This window comes from Aquarana catesbeiana, linkage group LG06 (assembly GCF_042186555.1).
Source record: "Aquarana catesbeiana isolate 2022-GZ linkage group LG06, ASM4218655v1, whole genome shotgun sequence".
Taxonomy (NCBI): Eukaryota; Metazoa; Chordata; class Amphibia; order Anura; family Ranidae; genus Aquarana; species Aquarana catesbeiana.
In genome coordinates, this window is record NC_133329.1 from 354,295,672 (window position 1) to 354,317,885 (window position 22,214).

Below are 22,214 nucleotides of genomic sequence, written 5' to 3' on the forward strand. Positions count from 1 at the left end.
AGTTGTGGTCAGAGGTAGAGGGGAAGCTGTTGCCACTAAGGGACCATGCACCTTGTTACCGGAGACTACTGTAAGTTGAAGCAAGTACCAGAGCAGTCTTCTCACCAATCGGGGACGGTGAAAAAGCGGGAATGCATCAGCAAGTGCCAAGCCAGGGACCCAGCAGGATAGCGGGGGTGACACTTGAGGAGTATTCAGTGGGATAGCTATGGAAGAGCTCAGGGTATCCAGTGGCGACTGGGATCTGGAAGTCTAGTGAGAGACTGGGAGCTCAGTGAGTGAAGATCTACAGTGGGATACTGTGAGATAAGTAAAAGGACTGTTCCGTGTTACCAAGAGTTATGGATAACTACTGTTAGTGACTGTTCAAGATTTGTTGCCATAGGAGACAGCGGTCCTACCTATACAGAAGTGTTATCCGGCTGGAGGCCTTCCACTGTATAGCTGTCTACCTATAGAAGTCTCGGAGTCTCGGAGTCTGCCAATTATCATTGCATCTACTCAAGGGTGTCCTGGCCCTAACCCTCTTTCCCCCAGTTTTGTTAAGAGACAATAAATCTCTTGTTTGCATTCAAAAAGTGACTGGCACCGATCATTCTTCTTGCATCACACCCACCATGCCTGGTAACCCACTCTACAAGGAGGAATGTCAGCTCTCCCTAACCCTTGAGGTCACAATTAGGCCTCTTGGGCTCTGGGACCTTTAGTAACTTTCAGGAGTCTAAGCAGACCTCTTATGTCTCACTGTTGAGATTAAGGGTCAGATTCCCCAGTCCATTTCTTTGCAACCTCAGCTGCACTGGACAGTGAATGAATAGGAAGTGCCCCTGTGCTGAGCAGCTTTCTGTTTGTTCGCAAACTTAAGCATAGTGAATACAGTTTATTATGTTTCAGTTATAAATGGACAAATAAATGATCAGTACCAATCACTCACTGTATTCATTCAGAAAAGAAAGGGGCCAGTAAATTACATATTTACTGGCCATTTCCCTGCTGCCCATCCTGAAATGATGGGGATGGGGGCCAGGGGAGCACAAGGGGGCTTCAGGAGCAGTAAAAAGAGGAACAGGAAGGGCATGGGGGGGTGGCATATACTGGTACCAGTCCCCTGTATATTCCTCCTGTGGTAACTGAATGCCGGTGGAAGGGAGAGGGGAAGAAGCAGGTCTCAGCTGTTGCAGTAGGGAAATACAGATTGGTGTCACCGGATTATGATGTGCCCAGGCACACCCGTCACACCCCCTGCGCACACTATGATACAAATTGGTGTTGGGTGAATGGTTCGGCCCGAGCATGAATTCGGGCCGAACATTGCCTGTTCGCCCGTTTGTCGGACACCCGAATTGTCGGGGTGTTCAACTGTTTGTTTGGCCTTCTGAGCCGCCCCACAGTGCACTGCGCGCTGCACAGTGTTTTGGAAGCCCTGATTGGCTGAAGCAATGAAGGAATTGCACAATCAGGGCACAGAACCCTGTCAGAGCCATGACTGGAGAAAGTAATGATGACTCATTGCTCATAGACCTACCCCCCACTATAAGAGGATCCTTCTCAGAGCAGCCATTTGCAGTGGGATATTGAAGTGGAGATAGATGGAACAGGGCTCTGTTCATTGCTTCTAGTGTGCTATTGTGATTCTGTTGTGAGTGTAGAGTGTAAGTGTAGTGTGAGTATAGTGCAACCATTCATTTTTACTTTAGTGTGAGTTTAGTGTTTCAGGGCAGGTTTACTGCAGTAAATGGAGGTGCATTAGTGCACATTTACTGCAGTATATTGTAGTGCTTTGGTGCACGTTTACTGCAGTATATTGGTGTGCATTAGTGCACGTTTACTGCAGTATATTGAACTGCATAAGTGCACTTTTACTGCAGTATATTGAAGTGCGTTAGCGCATGTTTACTGCGGTATATTAAGGTGTGTTAGTGCATGTTTACTGCAGTATATTGAGGTGCGTTAGTGCATGTGATGGACCCCCCATCCTCAACAGGACTATGTCTTTCTTTGTCCAGAACCAGCACTATCCAAGGCCCCTTAGCTCACCCAGTCATTAGCTGTAACTCAACGTAGGGTGAAAAACATCAAACTGTTTGTTCAAACACAGGTACACAGGTATACACTCAGGGAACAGCTCCCTCCTCCCTTTGATTCAGGGTTGGGTAAACTGTCCAATCAGCAGGGAGAGTTGTTGGAGGAATTCGCCCCTCCCCTCTCCACCCTGCCCCCAGTCCACATGCCAGGAACACAAATGCAAAACATCCATCCCATAATACATTTTTCCTAAGGCAGACAGACACAACAGAACAATGGGACACAGCCACACTCCAAATGATCGCAGCAAACAGTCCACAACAGCATGAGACTATGCAATAAATACATATATACAATATTCCAGTGTGGCTGTACAGCGAGCCCGACTAGCAAAGATTAGACTGGGGTTCTCTGTCACCCTGTGCCCCCAATAGACACAGGTTGATTTACACATAGGAGGGGCCGGGGAGCTGAACATGGAGTTTCCAGAGTTACCCAAGGTAAGCAGGGTTCCACAAGCCCCCCACCCAAAGTGACTCCCAGCACAGTGCACTTTTATGGCAGCATATTTTAGTGCGCTGGTGCAGTTTTACATTGAATTGCATTAGTGCACTTTTACTGCAGTATATTGAAGTGCCTTAGTGCCCTTTTAGGGCAGTATATTGAAGTGTGTCAGTGAAGTCCTACTGCAGTATATTGAAGTGCATCAGTGCGGTCCTACTGCAGTATATTGAAGTGTGTCAGTGGAGTGTTTCTGTGTAGTGAGTACTCAAGTTAAAGTGCACCAAACATCACTTTCCATTGATTAAAGTACATCCAAGTACATATCTCACCTTCTCTATTACATTTCAGTAATAAGCCCCCCATCATGTCTGGGAGGCCAAAAAAGAGAGTGGGCCAGCAGTTTTTGTCCATAGGCAAAGGTGGACATGGTCTGCCCTCAGGCAGGACACCATTTCGTCTGTTTTAGTGATGTTGCCCATGCTATCCAGCCACAGCATGCAGAGAAGGTGGTGGACTGGCTTACTAAACCATCCTCCTCCTCTGTGACCCAAGCAGAGACTAGTGGGCAATCCACCACAGCTGCCAGAGCGGCTTATTCTGCCTCCTTGTCCACATTCCTGCCATAGACCCAGCATCATACATGGAGGAGTCATTTGAACAGAGTATCAGTCACTTGCTCCTTGACGATGCACAGACATTACTTGATCCAACAACAGTAACTGTAAAGGTTAGGGTGTGAAGGCATCAACACCCAAAGCCCAATTTTTCCGCACCTGTTACTTCTATCCAAAGTCTGCGAAACAGACACCAGAATTTAACCAAAAAATCTCTAATCTTGTTCTGAGTGCACTAAATTGTGGCTTTAACATACAGATTGGCTCCCGAAGCCATTGTTTATAGAATAAAGGAAGCTTGCAGGGAAAATGTCATTTTTGTTGCCTATATGTTTTTTGCAGCAAGTTCTATACATGGTACAGATGCGCCGCTTTACAGGCAGATTAAGGGAACCCTCCAGGCACTATATTTTTAAAGGAATTTTTCATTTATTTTACTTTAATAATCAGTAAATTGCTGCTCATTTGAAAATGTTTTTTACACACTTTTTTCATTGATATGTCTCCCACAGCAGTACCCGGACCTCCATACCCTTTGTATACCCAATAACTTGCTTCTAAGCCCTCAAAATGGGCACTTTTGATTTCTTCAGTTCAGGTCCCATAGACTTCAATGGAGTTTGTTATTCGGCTCCAAACTTTCTCAATGTTCGAGAGTTCTGGCGTGAACCAAACAAGGGGGTCGTTTGGCCCATCTCTAATACAAATGCTTCTTGGCCCGTGAGGTCAGAGACTCGAGGATAATTGGCACTTTTTACCTAATGCTTTGCTTTCCTCCACATCCTTTTGTGTGTTCGGTTGTTCACTCTGGTTAACTTGTGTATCTCACGACAACTGTGGATACAGTGGGGAGGGTTAATAGCTATTGACTTGTTGGTAAGATTTCTTGCAAAGGAAGTAAAGAAAGCCACTGATTTGAAAAATGTGTTTTTTTTATTTTTATATGGAAGTAGAAAGGCTGCTAAAGTGCTACTTTACCCAGAAGTGGTATTTAATTACAAGTTAGGTGTAGGGCAATGCCCCCAGTATTCTCCCCTTTTTTTTTTTTTTTCTCCCCCATACCTTATGAAGGCATTATAAAGTTGATCCAGGAAAATTGTCTACGGTGGATTTTCGAAGAAGAGCTTCTGTCTCTTCCTTACAATAACATTTCTGTTTTGGCATCTACCCACCCTGTCACCTACATATTTATCAAGGGTTTGCTGCCATTTATGCACCAGAAAAATTGAAAATTGTGTCAAATACTTACAGCAATTTTTCCTTTCCTGGTGTCCTCCTTGGCAGCATACAAACCCATGTAGCTTATTGCAGGGAATACTGGAGGTGCTACCTGTCCTTCCCGTTTTCCTGTTTTTATTTATTTATTTATTTTTTTCCCTATTCCATAATTTTTGAGTTTTAGAAAAAGTTACAATAATACATAGAATTAATGACTCTAAAGATTTTATATGCATAATATGAGTACAGGTAGTGTAACACATAACAATTCATAGCGTTGTTTGCAGGTTATCTGTGAGCATATTACAGATAGTATACAGTTCCCTAGAGGTCACACATGCAGCATACACAATTGGTTGTAATCAATGAACAAAGCAGGAAGAAAGACAGAAAAGTAAAAATGAAAAGAAAATTACGATAAGCATTTGATACAATTTTTTTTCCTTTTTTGGCTTTTTGCTCTTGTATTGTTCCCTGTTGATCCAGCCAGTAAGTCTGTTTTTTTCAACATTATTTAGCAGACCAAGCTGTTTTGCAAAAGTAGCAGTTAGGGGGTTGAGGCAAGCCATTTAACACTGACCGGGTGCTTACAGTGGTCAGCTTTTAGTCATTTATGTAAAACATCCCGAAAGGAAAAAAAGGGTTGTGGTAACTGCTTAAAGTGTTATCTAGAGTTTAGCTTACATTTGTTAGTCACGTTCATCTAAATCTGCTAGTACATCTTAACACCACCCTCTCTCCAGACTGGCAATGGTGCTGTCCAAGGGTGTCTCCGTTGCTCCTCCATCCAGAGTGGAACTCTAAAACAAAAATCCTTAAAAAAATAAATAATGCAGGTACAACATTTAAGGATTGGTAAGCTGCAATATATTACATTTTTGTAATACCACGTTACCTGTTTTGCATAGGTGATCTCTTATTTTGCTCATTAACCGGTTCCCGACCAGCTCACATCTTTTTACGGGGGCAGAATGCGCAAAACCCCATATGGGTACAGTGTTCCTTTAAGAGCCGCCAGAGGGCGCGCTCCGCTGCACAGTGGGGGGACCAAATCGCATGGCCGGCGGTGGCGATCGCCAGCACAGGGATTTGTGGGTGTAAACCCACAAATCCCTATGCTGTCATTGGAGAGGAGACATGTCGTTTGTTCCTAGTAAATAAGAACAGTGAAATCTCTCCTCTCCTAGTCAGTCCTATCCCCATACAGTTAGAACACACTGAGGGAACACACATTTAACCCCTTGATCGCCCCCTAGTGTTAACTCCTTCCCTGCCAGTGTCATTTATACAGTAATCAGTGCATTTTTATAGCACTGATTGCTGTATAAATGTCATTGGTCCCAAAAATGTGTCAAAAGTGTCCAATCTGTCCTTGCAATACTGCTAAAAATCACCACCATTAATGGTAAAAAAAAAAAAAAAAATGGCATAAATCTTTCCCATAGTTTGTAGATGATATAACTTTTGCGCAAACCAATCAATATACGCTTGTTGCGATTATTATTTTATTTTTTTTTTTTACCAAAAATATGTAGAAGAATATATATTGGCCTAAACTTATGAAGAAATATGTTTTTTAATAAAATTTTTGGGGATATTTATTATAACAAAAAGTAAAAAATATTGTTCAGAGGCAGAGGTGATCAATTGGCACCAAATGAAAGCTCTATTTGCGGGGAAAAAAGGACGTAAATTTCGTTTGGGTACATCATTGCATGACTGCAATTACCAGTTAAAGCGACGCAGTGCCAAATTGTAAAAAGTGCTCTGGTCAGGAAGGAGGTAAAATCTTCCGGGGCTGAAGTGGTTAAGTGCCAATACTTGCTTTAGTCCTCCCTCCTGTAGGCTTCCTCTGTGATGCACAACTGGGTTCCCCAAAGCTGCTGCTCTTTGCCCCTTCACTGGTCACAAGCTCTTTCCTGCATTATATGGGAAGAGGCCAAAGGCCTGCCCACAACTCAGGGGCATTTGAAAAGAAGCTTCTTGGGAAGCAAGGAATAAGGTATGTATTTGTACATATTCATCAAGCCTTAAGCTGGGTATACAAGTATTGAAATTCAGCCGGCTGAGCGGGATCGCTAGACCAACCTTCTGTCGAACGATCTTACTAGAAAATCAGTATTCGATCAGGGCATGCAGCACCAATCTGTGTATTCTGATGGGGGGAAGCTCCCTACTGTCAGAATACAATAGCACAGCAATCCCTGCATTCACATCATTTGCATAGATGCAGGGATCTGTGAGGTTTTTTTTTTTTTTTTTTTTTTTCCATTCATTGGTTGAAGGAAAAAAACAAAAACATGTGTGTGCCCAGCTTTAGACGAAACAAGCATTTAACCCTTGCAGTGTTTGTGAGGGGGGTCACTGCATGGTAAAATTGTATACCAGCCCAGAGTTTAGTTTTAAGAGCCCATAACTGAGGCATCACTTTCCTGGACCCAGCATACATCTCAAACAGGTGATATTGTCATTCTATAATGTAAGAAGGTCAGAGTCAAGCGATTAACAGTAAGGCCATTATCATGGTTTTCTGTTACATTAATTGGAAAAGAGCACAGAGGCGTCCCACCAACTGCCGTCTTTTCACTTCGACAGCTTTTATATAGGCAAGGGCGGGGCCACTGGGTGATGTAAATGGGTGACCCTGCCCCCTCTGACATCACATGGCGTCAGAAGGGGTGACGTCACCCGATTACGTCACCAGCTGGCCCCACCCTTGGCTATATAACAGCTGTCACCGCAAAAAGACAGCAGTCAGCGGGACGCCTCCCATCGAGGTGGAGATTTTTTTTTTCTATTTTTCAAGGCGCCATGATTGAAGATGGATAAATATTGCGGGACCCTTTTTTATTTATTTATTTTTTTTTTAAAAAAAGGAATTTTCAAAAACTGTCTCCTGTCGTTTTTACTTTTTTGACACTTTTTTGGTGAATGGGTAGGTTGTACCCCTTACCCATTCACATGGGGGGGGGATCTGGGGGCTTCTAAATTCCGATAAGCCCCCCCGCCTGCAGACCCCTACAATCAATGGCCAGGGTTGTGGGGATGAGGCCCTTGTCCCCATCAACATGTTGAGGGCATGTGGCCTGGTACGGTTCAGGAGGGGGGGGGCACTATCTCATCTCCCCCCCCCCTTTTCCTGCAGCCTGCCAGGTTGCATGCTCAGATAAGGGTCTGGTATGGATTTTGGGGGGACCACCACGCCATTTTTTTTTTTTTTGGTGCAGGGTTCCCCTTAACCACTTCAATACACTGTTATATAAACTTCACTGCCTGCACTGACTAAATATAGAGTCTAAAACTGATCATCTAGTCTATGCTAAATGCAGAGTATCTATCTCAAATACACTGCCACTAACTAACCTGCCTGCCTAATCTAGCTCAATCTATATCCGTCCACACACTATAAACGCCCGCTATGTAAGCAGCCTTATATAGTGTGGGGCGTGGACATGGTCCCCCTGAGCCATGATTGGCCAAAGGCACCTTGCCTTTGGCCAATTGTGGCTCTCTCAGCAGAGAGCACTGTGATTGGCCAAAGCATGCAGGTCAGGTGCATGCTTTGGCCAATCATCATACGGCAATGCACTGCAATCTCGCAGCGCATTATAGGGCGTTCTGCCGTGCTCGAATTTCCCACGAACGCCCTATAATATTCGCTGTTCGGGGAACGGCGAACACCCGATGTTAGAGTCAAACTTACGTTCGACTTGAACATCGAGCTCATCCCTTTTCTGTTTGCTTTGTTATCAACTTTACCTAGTGACAATATATTGGCTTTACTGACTTGTTTAATGCCTGTTTCTTTGACAAAGTGTTACTGCTGACTACCAAGTACTACTTTTAGTGAGTTTCTGCTTACATATCCTTGCACTCAACCCAGGGTGTTAGAAGATTCCGTGTGAGGTTGAGACAAAAGAACAAAGGACTCATTCTATTCAGAGGCTCCTACGGGGGTAGTGCTACACAATACTTCAACGATTTGTACTGTTGCTGTATCTTAAATGTCCTATACATTTCTTTTCGCATATCCAGAATGAGGCACTAAGGGATAGTTGGCTGGAATCCTTAATGACCTTTCCTATTTATCTAGGACTTTAGATTATTGTCATATACAGTATGGGCTATTCATACCAACAATTGTGTACTACTAGGATTTCCAAATGCTATCCTGTTCAATGAATGGACGCAATTTTGCCAAGTGATGTCCTAGTGAGGTTCTGTCCATGAAAATCTCAAGAGGCACTAGGGCTAGGTTTAGCCCCATGAGTAAGGTCCTGTCCATAATAAAGGAAAATACAGAGAGTCAGGTGAGTGAGACCCAAGAGTTTTGTGACTCCCATCTAAAGAGCTTCAGCTTGACATACTTGTGGAAATGCATCTATAGAAAAATGTCTGCTTTTCCGTAGCTTGATCACTGCCTAAAGAAAGCGTTCTCTCTGCTGTATGGCCGTCCCTGTAAACCAAAAGGTGGTAAGTGCTAGCTCCCATAAAATGTTATATTAGGAAAATTGTTGGAGGGGGTGTGGTAGGTAGGATTGTTTTAAGTCCTTTTCTTTTTTAATATACACAGTGATATATATATATATATACAGAAAAACAAAAAAATTAAAAGTTATGAATGAAAGAGTTATGTTTTATGTTAAAATTTTAACAAAAGAGTAAAAACCCTTTTAGGATTGAAGTGTTTTTAAAGCTTTGGATAAATGCTTACCGGGTCAGCTAAGTTAACAGATGACAGAGTTGACAAAAAGTTCTTTAATTAAACACAGCAGCTGGTTGCTTGCAGCAGGTGTCATGTGTCACACATATGTACATGATCTCAGTTCATTTAATGAAAACACGCATTGTTTCTTGGGTGGGCGTTGCACTTGTAGAACAAGGGGACCTTCTGAGCAACAAAACAGGACACGTTGGTTGTTTCAGCACTCCTCCAAAGTTCTAACAAAAAAGAGGCAGTTCCTGTGTATATCCAAAGATTATATAGATAATGTTGTTTGGTCTAACGCCTGTGTTTAGTAACTTGGCTTGTGAATTATCTTCATTTCGATATCCTAAGAATGTTACTGGTTTTGATACATATGAAGTACGTTATTTACACATTACAAAGATCGCTACATCTGATTTCCAACATGCAACGGAATGTAGAGGAGGATATCGAATCCTAGTCCAACTGCCAATTTAGGGAAAAAAAAGGGAAGTCTGCCCAAAAACTAAAGTAGAGCCTTAAGGGCCGAGACAGCAGCCCCTGCTGAGTTAGGCCTTTCATATTCCAACTGAAAGATCTCCCTGCTATATATCCCAGCTCTGTTCCTGTCCACCTGGAAGTTTTAAGAGTTCTGTTCTGCGTTTAAATTATTTATTTAAAGCGAAACTAAACCCTTGTATCCTTTTCATCCAAGGAAGCTGCCATCTTCAGCCAGGGAAGCTGCACGTGTGATAAATTATGACACCAGTCATTTGATGGTTTGGTTGAGATTTCAAGCATATATGACAGTTAACATTCCTAGCATGCCAGGAAGTTATTTGAAAACATTAAATCAATGGGTTTAGTTCTGCATTTTCATATAAAGAGGAAAAAAAAAAAAACACACTGGAATAAGATATCTGGTAACAACCAGTGACAAAATGCAAGCACGTTTAAGTAGGCAATCATGAAAGGGTCTTGCAGAAGAACAGTTGACCTGAGCTATAGCTGACTGCAGTGGTGGCTGGTGGTATATTTTTTGTGGGGGCAGCAAACCATCCACCCGCCACCACCACCCACCTGGTCGGTCGGTTGGGTCACGGGCAAACCCCCCTGCCGTCGGTCAGTCACCAGCCCCGCACTTACCCCATCTAGGTTGCAGGCAGTGCTTCTTCTGGGCGGCGTCTCTTCCTCCTGGTGCTTCCCCTGCATCTCCTCCCTTCTTCTCCTCCTCCTCGGAGGCCAATAGGTCTCAGGGCCCGCTTCCTGATTCCCCGGGAGGAGAATTGGGAAGACAATATCGACTGTTTATTTGCTATTGTCACACAACTGGGTGGGCTCAGGGTGCAATGCTCTGCGCCCAGAGTCCACCCTTTTTTTGAAGCCTGTTGGAGCCTCTGGCTCTAATCACATGCTTCTAAAAAAAAAAACCCCATTGGAATCCATGCGTCCGGTGCCCCGCATGTAGATTAGGGGTCGAATGCATGGATTAGGGGGGTGGTTCCCCTGCGCCCTACATTATGGGCCGCCACTGGTTGACTCTCTCTCTATATGGAAGCAGTTCTCAGGGAATTACCCTAGAGCAGTCTTGTTATAGGAGTGGGACTCCAATGTGAGAAGGAACAAAGCCAGGAACTGTGAAGGGAAAATCTTACAAACGGAGTCCCCATGGGATGGGAATAGCTGGAAGGTGCTGCAGCCCTCCAGAGTGGGAGCTACCTATAACAGAAGCATGACATCAGGATGAGCTGATGCTTTAGGACCCTTTGATTGCGTGCCCCTGATGACGTCAATTCTGATGAAACCCATAGGGCAGAGACACGAACGTTGGCCATCTTTGTTACTAGAGACAGACCTGTTTGCGGCTTTAATGTTTTACATTCGGTTTACAACCAATATAAATGTAAATGCAATATCTTTTAAATAAAATTGGATGTCTTGCAATACTTTACTATGTGGAGCCTTTATCTTGCATACGCATGACCCATTGATTGCGTGCGAGAACCCGTTAGATTGACTGTCTGGAGTCACCGACTGGCTTTAGCTTTGAATTGGCTTTCTGGAGTCACCCCAGTGGATGATCATGTTGTTGCTATTGGATTTATCCTTATCATTTGAGCGTTTTCTGACCTCCCTGAACAAGGGCGGTCACTGGCTTTCTGGTAAGCCCCTAGTGTCACATTCGCTTTCCCTGGAACACTTTCTCACTTTGCATGGAACTAAATTTGGCAGTATTTTTTATTTAATTTTTACCTAAACCCCCCCCATTGGAATCCATGCATCTGGCACCCTTTATGTAGATCAGGGGCCGGACGCATGGATGGGGGGGCGGCGCCCATGCACCCCTAGTGGGCGGGCCTCCACTGCTATGCACTTTTCTACACCTAATCAGGAAAGCTTCCTGGAAGGTAAACTTAGTCCCTGCAGTGTCCCTACTGCTCTAGAACCTTTCCCTGTCTCTAGTACTCTCCCTGACAGACAAGGTTCCTTTCCCTATGCTAGCCACTTTGCAAAAGTCCGTCAAGGCCAGGAGACAGAGTCCTAAATAGACTCTGCCTGATCCAAGATGGCTGGCAGGCAGTCACATGGGGTGCCAGCATCCAATTGGGTAACTGCCTCCCTGTGACCGGGAAAATCATAGAGGAACCAAGTTCCTCTCAGCTTCCTCTGGAGAATACAGACTGCACCTGCCTACACATTTATATAAAATGGGCTGCCTTAATGCAACACACGTTAAAGCGGGGTTCCACCCAAATTTTGAACAATATCTGTATATATTCTCTTCCTTGCCTAGATGCTGACATGCCGTTTAAAAAAATTTAAATCGCCGTAATTACCTTTTATTTTTCTATTCTTCTTTGCACTTCCTGGTTCTCCTCCCGTGGGAGTAGGCGTGTTTCTAGCCTCTCCCAGACTCCTGGGAGCTAGTCTCAGGCTTCCCAGGATGCCGCTGAGCATGTGCGGGAACGAGCGGTGAATGCTGGGAGCACAGCATTCACCACATCCAGGAAATAAATGCTTGTGGGCTTCAAATGCCCACAATGAAGATGGAAACCGCCTGCAGTGAATAATATAAGTTATTCTTTCCGACTAAATCTGACACAGGCGGACATATTACACACAATATGTGAGTATGTAATGCTGAGAAGAAAAGTTTGTGAATGAACTCAAAAAAAAAAAAAACGATAGATAGGTGGACCCCCGCTTTAACACCTGCATTAATGCACTGCAGCAGATTGCTTTAGTGGGAATGACCCCTGGGCCCAAATAGGGCCCAGTTGTAACTGTGATCTGTGTGATATATATATATACCATATTACCAAAAGTATTGGGATGCCTGCATTTACACGCACATGAACTTTAATGGCATTCCAGTCTTAGTCCTTAGTGTTCAATGTTGAGTTGACCCACCCTTTGCAGTTGCAGCTTTAACAGCTTCAACTCCTCTGGGAAGGCTGTCCACAAAGTTTAGGAGTGTGTCTATGGGAATGTTTGACCATTCTTCCTCTAGCGCATTTGTGAGGTCAGACACTGATGTTGGACGAGAAGGCCTGGTTCGCAGTCTCCACTCGATTCGTCCCAAAGGTGTTCTATCGGGTTGAGGTCAGGACTCTGTGCAGGCCAGTCAAGTTCCTCCACCCCAAACTCGCTCATTCATGTCTTTATGGACCTTGCTTTGTGCACTGGTGTGCAGTCATGTTGGAACAGGAAGGGACCATCCCCAAACTGTTCCCACAAAGTTGGGAGCATGAAATTGTCCAAAATGTCTTGGTATGCTGACACCTCATGAGTTCCCTTCACTGGAACTAAGGGGCCAAGCCCAACCCCTGAAAAACAACCTCACACCATAATCCTCCCTCCACCAAATGATTTGGACCAGTGCACAAAGCAAGGTCCATAAAGACATGGATGAGCAAGTTTGGGGTGGAGGAACCTGTCCCAATACTTCTGGTAATATAGTATATATCTAAAGGTGAATCAAAAGGAGGGCTGCTGTGCATGAATGAGGGACAGAAGGTTTTTCATCTGAAATTGGAAAAAATTGGATGCTAAGAAATGTATATTACAGGTGGCCTGGCCATACCATGACATCCGGTTAAGAAAGAGCTTCCCCCTAAGGCTACATAGAGGGAAGCCTGGACTGGCTTATTAGTGACGTAGATTGAAAGTTATAAAATTGACATTTCCCCCAGCTGTACATCCCCAGCTTATGGCACCAGCTGTTCCTCGCTGCTGTCAACGGTAAATCATTTCAAGATGAAATCCTTTGATATATTCTGGACAAACATGACATATGCAGATGATATTGACCAGAAGCAAGGTATACGTCATAATGTATGTTGTCAGCTTGAACAGAAAAACACATGTGTGCACATAACTCACCATATGAATCATCAACGTATATCACTGTATTTGACGTATATTGTAAAATGGCCTTTTAGTGCGCGTCACTTCTATGATTTGATGGCTTTGACAGAACGCAAGAGTTTTCTTCCTATGTTTGCCTTAAAGGGGTTTTCCTGCATAAATTGTGATTTCCTAGTTTTCTCTGATTCCCACATATTAATATAGGGAAGCCCATCCCCTTCCCAGACACATACACACCTGACCCCCATGTTCGCTTCTGCAACAAATACTTTAAATGTTTTTTTAAATATCAATCTCTGAGGAGATGTGAAATCTACCAATTCATTCAGTTTTGTATTTATTTTAAACATTGAAATGTAGCTTTACATACAGGTGATATAAATACCATAAAATTGCATTCCAGGTTTCAATGCACTTTGCACTGGTGCGACACGACAGCCGTCCTACTTTGGATCCGACTTTGCCCTGCGACTTGAAGCCGACATACGTCCGACTTTCAATGAACGGGGATCTGACTTGGATCCCCACCAATACCAGGCACTGTGTTTGGTTTGAATCTTGAGGGGGAACTCCACACCAAATTTTAAATGAAAAACCGGCATGGGTTCCCCCTCCAAGGGCATACCAGGCCCTTCGGTCTGGTATGGATTTTAAGGGGAATCCCCATGCCGAAAAAACGGCATGGGGGTCCCCACCAAATCCATACCAGACCCTTATCCGAGCACGTAGCCCGGCCGGTCAGGAAAAGGGGTGGGGACGAGCGAGCACCCCTCCTGAACCGTACCAGGCCGCATGCCCTCAACATGGGGTGTGGGTGTTTTGGGGCAGGGGGGCACCCTGCGGCCCCCCTACCCCAAAGCACCTTGTCCCCGTGTTGATGAGGACAAGGGTCTCTTCCAGATCTGGGGGCCCCTTATTAAAGGGGGCTCCCGGATTCCGATAAGCCCCCGCAGACCCCGACAACCAATGGCCTGGTATGCTCTTGGAGGGGGGACCCATGCCAGTTTTTTATTTAAAATTTGGCATGCAACTTGTGCTCAGATGATCTTGAGGGGGAACTCCACGCCAAAGTCGGATCATGCAAGATGGCTATCCGACTTTGATCCTACTTCAGTGATAGTCAATGGGCTGAAGTAGGATCAAAGTCGGACCAAAGTAGTACAGGGAGCATTTTCAAAGACCAGTTAAGATGGATCCCATAGGAAAACGTTGATTTTCACACATCATGCGACATGAGCTCCCAATGTCGGAGCGTTTGTCGCACTAGTGTGAACCCGTAGTTTGTAAGGGGCCAACTATTTCCATGACTAAACAATGCAGCTGGGTAGGCCCATACAAACTACTTAAAGTGCATTGAAACCTGGAGAGAGAGTAAGATCTTTCAGATGGGCAGCCGGAAGGGTGGTAAAAACAGGCAGCTGCCAGTTTTACGAACCCCCCCCCCCCAGCCACCCACTTGAACTTTCGTAATACAACCAGACTGGGCTGTACAGATGCCGCAGCCACAATGCTTTGCTTTGCACGTGATTGCAGCACAGTAGTGCAGCATTGTAGGGTTACATCAGGCTGTGGGGGGGGGGGGGGGTTATAGCACCTCCTCACAGGCTGTCAAATGCTGGTGGATCAGACCCAACCAGAAGTGGTAGCGAGTACCTGTCAAAACTAGGTACCCGCTCCCCCTCTCTGAGAAAAAAAGCTCCAGCGGTAGAAGGGGAGGGGTATAAAGCAGAACCTCCCCTTTAGGGTGAAGTTCCATTTTAACAAACCTTTAAACCTTGCAGTGTAGGGGGTAGGAGGGCCGTCTTAATAGCATCATGGACCCCTGCATAAAGTAATGCACTGCGGCCCCTACCAGCCTGCCCTAATTTATGCACCCACTCTCAAGAATTAAAGTATAAATAGCTGATATAATTAAACATATTTATTAGTACTTTAAAATAAAATCCATTTTAAACAATAGGAAAACATGCCATAAATCAAGTTGCTCCTTTTAGAATGGTTCCATTGCACTTAATGGGGCGCAACTTGTGCTTTTAAGGTCGGAGCGCATGTCGCACCAGTGTGAACCAAGTGTAATTCAGTATTCTATCTTGCCAGCTCTGCACCTATTTAGACAAAGCCATCCCACTAGAAGGCCCAATATTAAAACAATATTGAACAGATAACCAAAATGTGAACGGATTAGGAACCATTTAAGTGACACTAAACTCTGGATAAAAAAATAATCCATTCCAGTCTGTATTTGAAACTCAGAAAAGCCCCTTCTTCTGCTCTCAGCCTCCTACAAATCTCCAAACTCCTTTTTTTTGCTGCTGTAATCTGACTTCCTGTTAGAGGGTGGTTACCTTCCTTCTCCATGGTTCCACTGTATGCAGAAACTTAGTCACCTTCTCTTGCTCATGAACGGGACTCCCAACTGTACAAACAAGTGGCCACTGTCCCCACCTATAACTGATCTTTGCAGCAATGTGCACTGGAAGGGCGACATATGTCAAACAAATACAAAGAGGTTTCCAAGCTCAACTTACCAACCAGCCAGCGACCAACCAAGTTGAGCTAACAATATGTGTTAAGAACAGGGGTTTGGTCTACACACATTTGCAAATGCATGTGTAAGCTACAGGCCCCATCAAGGCACCCCATTTTGTGTAGTCCCTAACGCTAACTTCTGATAACCCCAGTATCTGTATTTACAGTAGGCGGCCGGCTTTCATATAAAAGTGGTCCGACAGCGAGATCACTTTTATAAGCCACGGGAGAGGTACTTACTGGAGCCAGTGGTAACCCGAAACCGATCTGGTGCAGCCGATGGCTAGGCAGGAAGCCGAGTGAGGGCAAGATAACCCACACTCGGCTCTATGCCCTTGGAGGACTGGAGTGACGTCTGATATTGCTTCCGCCTCTCGGGCGTCGCCTATAGAAATTTTTAGGTATCGCAGTTTGTCGCCATTCCACAAGCGTATGCAATTTTAAATTCTGACACATTGGGGGTTTTTTTGTTTTTCTTTAAGCGCATGATTAGAGCCTGAGGCTCTAATTGGCTTTAAAAAAAGGGTGGGCTCAGGGCGCAGAGCACTGCGCCCTGAGCCCACCCAGTTGTGTGACAATAGCAAATTAATATTTGCTATTGTCTTCCTGATTCTCCTCCCGGCCAATTGGGTCTCAGGATCCACTTCCTGTTGGGCTGGGAGTAGAAGCAATGGTCCCAGAGCGAGGAGTAGCAGCCCTACCCTGGATCCTCGTCATCTGCCTCCTAAGGTAAGCAGGCCTCTGTTCACCGCCCTCTCGTCCGTCTCCCACATGGGGGGGGGGGGGGGGATTGCCGCCTTCCTGTGTGTCTCCCGCAGTGGGGGTGGCGTTGGTTTGCTGCCCCCCAAAAAATATTAAGCACCAGACGCCACTGGGGTGTGTATGGATTATTTTTGGAGCATAGGGATATTGTTTGGTGTCACTTTAAAAAGCCATGCCACCCTTGAAAATGATACTTCAAGCATTATGTGAGACAGCTAACGACATTTACAGCTGTGCCGGAGTTACGCAAAAAAAAAAAAAGATACTTCAGATCCATGCAGCACTGGAAGCAGAAGGAAGCCACAAAGGGACAGTTGGTAGTTTTTTTTTTTTTTTTTTTAAGATGGGATAACTTTGCAGGAAGTGTGTGAGTGTGTTGGTTTCAGGATCCAGTGTTCTGATTACTTCCTGAAATGTTCATAGCTATCTATGGATGTTATTATAACCTCTCTTACAGAGACAAGCCTATAAAAAGTATGTCCATTACTTAAAATCACCCTGTGATGAAGACTTGTGGTCAGAGAAATATGCTGACCTCTTTCTGTGAAAATCCTAGTTTTTAGGGTAATTTTTGGATGATTTCAATAAAGTGTTTAGGCTTTCTATACACCAGTGTGTAGTCTTCCAACTCTTCTTCTTAATCCAGCGCTGGGGGGGGGGGGGGGGGGTGTGATGGCTACAAACCACTTGAGGCATAGCTCATGTAGCACCCTGGAATTTAGTCAGGATTGCTTCTCCCAAATTGACTTGCCAGGAGTAGTTATCCTGGCTGTTAGAGGTCTATTGATTTCTCCCTAAGTTTGGCCTTGTTGCACTTTTCTCTTTTACCACTAGGTGGCAGGGTACTTGGTGGTACTAGAAATGAGAAGGTCAATGTAAGGTCAGATTATGGGTATATGGGGTATCTCGGCCAATGGGCAGGGGTTTTCTTGAATCCCTTGGCCTGCTGGGAGAGCCTATATATTTAGGTGGAGTCAGGTGATCTGTGTTCTGTGCCACCTGGACGGCTGTCTGGGTGGACATGTGTTGTATTGCCTGGGCTGCTAGGCTGGAGATTGGACCTATCCCAGGCACATTTGGCTTCTAGGCTGTATGAGAGCCTATCCAGAAGCAAAAGAGCAGCGTAGGTTTTAGATTGCGGCTTGCATTCCAACCAGAAGTGACGGTTCTGCCAGCCGGAGAACCTGTCAAGGTCAAGGTAGAAGGAAAGCGGTCGCCACTAAGGGGCCCAACCGCCTTATTAACAGGGACCACAGTGAGTAACTGAAGCAAGTACCAGAGCAGCATTCTCACCAATCGGGGACGGTGAAGATTCGGGAAACTTCAGTGGGTATCAAGCCAGGGACCCAGCCATTGGAGGTGATGCGTGCAAAGCAGCCTTGTGTGTCAAGCCAGGGACCGAGCAGGCCAGTGGGGTGAAGCTTGAAAGGTATCGTGAGTGCCAAGCTAGGGTCCGAGCAGAGAGGTGGGGGTGACACTTGAGGAAGATATCACCGTGAAGATTGGAGGAGCTCAAGGGATTCAGTGGCAGTGAATCAGCGGGTCTAGTGAGAGACCGGGAGCTCAGTGGGCTGAAGAACTGCAAGGAGAGACTTTAGTAGAAGAAAAGAACTGCTACGTTTGTTTTAGGAACTGATAAAGACTGTTGCCATAGGAGACAGCATTCCTGCACATGCAGATGTGGCGTCTTGCTGGATGCCTTTCCCTGCATGGCTGTCCTCCTATTGAAAACTTGGAGTCTGCCAATTGAACTTGCAACTACCTAAGGGTGTCCTTGCCCTAACCTTCTTTCTCCCCCAAAAAGTTTAAGAGAAATAAAAATCTCTCTTGCATTCAAGATGTTTGGCGCCCAATAACTTTATCCACCTTGAACCCACTATGCCTCACAACCCACCATATACAGAAGGATGTCAGCTATCTCTGGCCCTGGAGGTTCTCATTAGACCAAAGGAGGCCTAGGACCTTGCTACACTCAGAAAAGTCATAAAAATGTCTATGCCAAGGTTTGTGATAAAAAGATTTATTGTAAAATCAAAGTCAAAGGATTCCAAGAATGGAAAAGGTTAAAATATGGCTGACAGACAATCAATGTTAAACCTCATGCTTGATTGTGAACCTCAATCTCACCCAAACCTCGACAGGCTGACTCAGGCATATCAAGGCCAGTTCTGGGGGCAACCAAAAGGTGTGTAGGTAGGTTTGCCACCTCATCCCTTTAAACCCGAACACATATTAATTACACAGGTTCTGTGGCTGATTAAGGTGGTAATTAAACTCACTTAGTGCCTTATCTACAATAAAAGAGCCTGTGTAATTCATATGTGTTCGGGTTTAACGGTATGAGGTGGCAAAACTATGTGTAGGTGCCAGATGCCACATGGGCATCCGGCCAAAGGAAGAGATGACAGACAACTGGTTGAACCGGTAAGGGTCAGTGATGTGGAGAGGCCCCCAATGGACTGGGCAGAGGACTCCAAATCGCTGGATGGTGCAGCTGGTGTGGTCGGATGGAGCGCTGGATGTGGCATCACCAACACAGAGCGATGTCGGACCGAATTGCCACAACGAGGCTTGGGATGGAACGCAGATGGAAAGACTGTCAGCAGGCTGTAGTCATGACAATGCGTTTCGGATGTGGCCCTTTATCAAATCATCAGATCACATAAGGGGAAAAAAATGTTTGCTATAACTGCTTATAAAGTGTGAGTTGGAGTTTATCCTCAATGTGTTAGTGTATCTAAATTTGCTAGTGCATATAAAGCTGGATACGCACTATACAATTTTTTGTAGATTTTTTTTCCTTCAGATTTACCAAAACCATATAATATGAGGTCAAAGAGTTTCAATTTGTATGCAATCAGGCAGGCTTTTGCACTACATAGTTTTGGTAAATCTGAAGGAAATCAGACAACAAAAGTTGTATAGTGTGTATGGGGTCTAACACTCTCCTCCCACCAAGGCTGAAAATGCCGCTGTCCAAATATGCCCCCTGTGCTTCTTCATCCAGAATGGGGGCATTTTAATACAGGAGGCGTGTTGCAGGCCAGATCAGCATTTGAAAACAGATGGGAAAAAAAAAAAGACCACTAATGCAGCCACCAAATCTATTGATAGGTAAGCTGCAATATATTAAATTTTTTGTTTGGGGTTTAACACCGCTTTTATTACACCCAATGAGCTGCTTTGGTGAAATTTGTTGTAGAAAGAATCTAATATTTTGTTCTCGTTTTGTACTTTAGGATTACTAATTCTTGAGACTTTAACCTTTTTTTTTTTTTTTCTTTTAATACCCCAGAAGAAAAAAAGCCAGATCCTCGTAAAACGTACACACTGGAAGATTACTTTGGTGATCAACTAAGGACAAAATCGTACAGCCTGAGGTGGATTTCAGGTAAGGTAGTTACAAATACCCATACAAAAGATCACCTATGTACAACTGAAGCTACAACGATATGATTTTTTTTATAAAGAAATATTTTATCCTCTACCATTTACAGCAGTGAAAAAGAATGGAGGTTGCCTCTGCTGGAGCTTTTTTATAGATTGCTGTTGCCCTATTTCTTTATTAATTAGAAGTACCCTTTGACAGCATTACAGAATTTAAAGTGTTACTAAACCCAGGACCCTGCATTCACTATATCTGGTCTCCTACAGTACACAGAACATGGAAATGCATTTATTTTAGTAAATATAAACTGCTAAATACCTTTTCATATCAGCAGTATATAGCAGTCCTATGACTTCTATCCGTGTCTGGTTAAAGCTTGTAGGAGGAATTTGTTGGAAAAGCAACAGCAAGTAGCTTTATAATGTGAACTATATACTGTAAGCAGTATATCTATTTATACCAGTAGGTGGCAGTGCAGTGTTATGTGTATTCCATGGTAATGTAATGAGAGGATGTGTTTGCTTTCCTCACTGTGCTCTTGTATGCTCCTTGTTCCTGTACCATGTAAAGACATGTTCTGATATTCCTCCATGTAAGTAAAGTATTCTCTGCATCCGAGAAGCTTCTAGCGCATTATTTCAATGCATAACAGGGTTTTCATTGTACTCTAACTGTCCTATGAGGCTGCAGGACTCCTGACCCTCTGTCTGGACAGTGCTGATTGGCCCTGTGACGATCACATGCACCCTCCCAAAAAAAACTCTCTAGTAATACACACCAAACTGAGCATGTGCAGAGTGCCCCCAGGGCTCTGTTCTATCAGGAGGAGGTTTAATTCTCCCCCGATTGTCCTATGAGGCTGCAGGATCCCTGACCCTCTTTCTGGACAGTGCTGATTGGCCCGGTGCCAATCACATGCACCCTCCCAAGAAAAAAAAACCTCTCTAGCAACACACACCAAAGTGAGCATGTGCAGAGTGCTTCCTAGGGCTCTGTCATATCAGGAGATGGATTGGGGACTGTGGAAGAAGGGGAGGATCAGAGAAGACAGGATCCAGTAGCCTTTTTACACAATGCAGAGGATTAACCCCTTAGGTTCTATGGTGAGTATAACAAGAATGCTTTTTTGTATATGGAGACAAATTTTACTGTTGTGGGTTTAGTAACACTTTAAATAGTAGGAATAACCAATCTTTTTTTTTTTTTTTTTTTTTGCTGTCCGTGTCCCTGTTGTTTGGATTGACCTGAAGATACAGCAGGAAGTGAAAGGAAATTAGATGAGAGGGTTCCCTCACTTAGAAAATTGTTACTGGAAAAAAGTGCCCCCAATGGGAAAAATTGGCTTTAGACTTGTTTACACTTGCAGTCAGGGAGAAGTAAAAATAGGTGTTTGGCTGCTAGACAGAGTTGTACACGTGCAGCAAAAATTGTACTCCATTTAGCAATTGACGGGCAGTTCCAGCGCCAAACGCAACACATTCAAGTGAATGTGGTTGCACCAACTGCATTGCGTTTGTGTAGCGCTGCCCTCGATAGGGCTAGGTTCTCTTCCTGCTAGTGCTGCAACAACCAGGCAAACGGCAGCTCTCACTCTTCTGGCCCAAGAAACAGTCCAGGGGTTTACTTTTTAACAGTTTATTGCAGATGAACTTGAATGGGGACTAGGGAGCCTGTGGGATACTCCAGAACACTAAACAAACATGCAGGGACACTACCTCCTTAGCAGCAGCTTCTTAGCATAGTCCTCCAAGTATTAAGGTATGTATAAATAAATGTGTAGCGCTGGAAGTGTTAACGTAAGAAACCTGGAGTGTATACCAGGCAAGTGAGTATACAATCCTAAACTGTAAATAAATCCAGAAAAAAATAAGAAGAAATGGGCAATCAAAGTCGCACAGTGACGCGTGGCTGATGCCAAATACATACAAATATATACAAACTAAAACACACATGTGAGTGTTGAGGACACACACAGAGAAATGTTATATAGTCCATATAAAAAAATATCTAGTTCAAAAACATAAAACAAAAATGCTTATGCACAAAATGAGTGAAAAGAGTAATCAGTCCACAATTGGAAGAGCCAAGGTGAGGGCAATATAATAATGAGTCCATATAC

General features: G+C 44.4%; 1 protein-coding gene across 2 annotated transcripts in view; it reads left to right on the top strand.

Annotated features, from left to right (window-relative positions):
- The window catches only part of DPP4 (dipeptidyl peptidase 4), a 198,209-nt gene that overhangs the window by 84,010 nt on the left and 91,985 nt on the right, over positions 1 to 22,214 (top strand). For both annotated transcript variants that reach the window (XR_012245013.1, XM_073634044.1), the window contains exon 4: positions 20,003 to 20,098. Coding sequence is in view for 1 of the 2 variants with exons in the window: in XM_073634044.1 (XP_073490145.1) it covers positions 20,003 to 20,098 (96 nt within the window). In the remaining variant the exon portion in view is untranslated. The remainder of the gene's footprint in view (positions 1 to 20,002; positions 20,099 to 22,214) is intronic.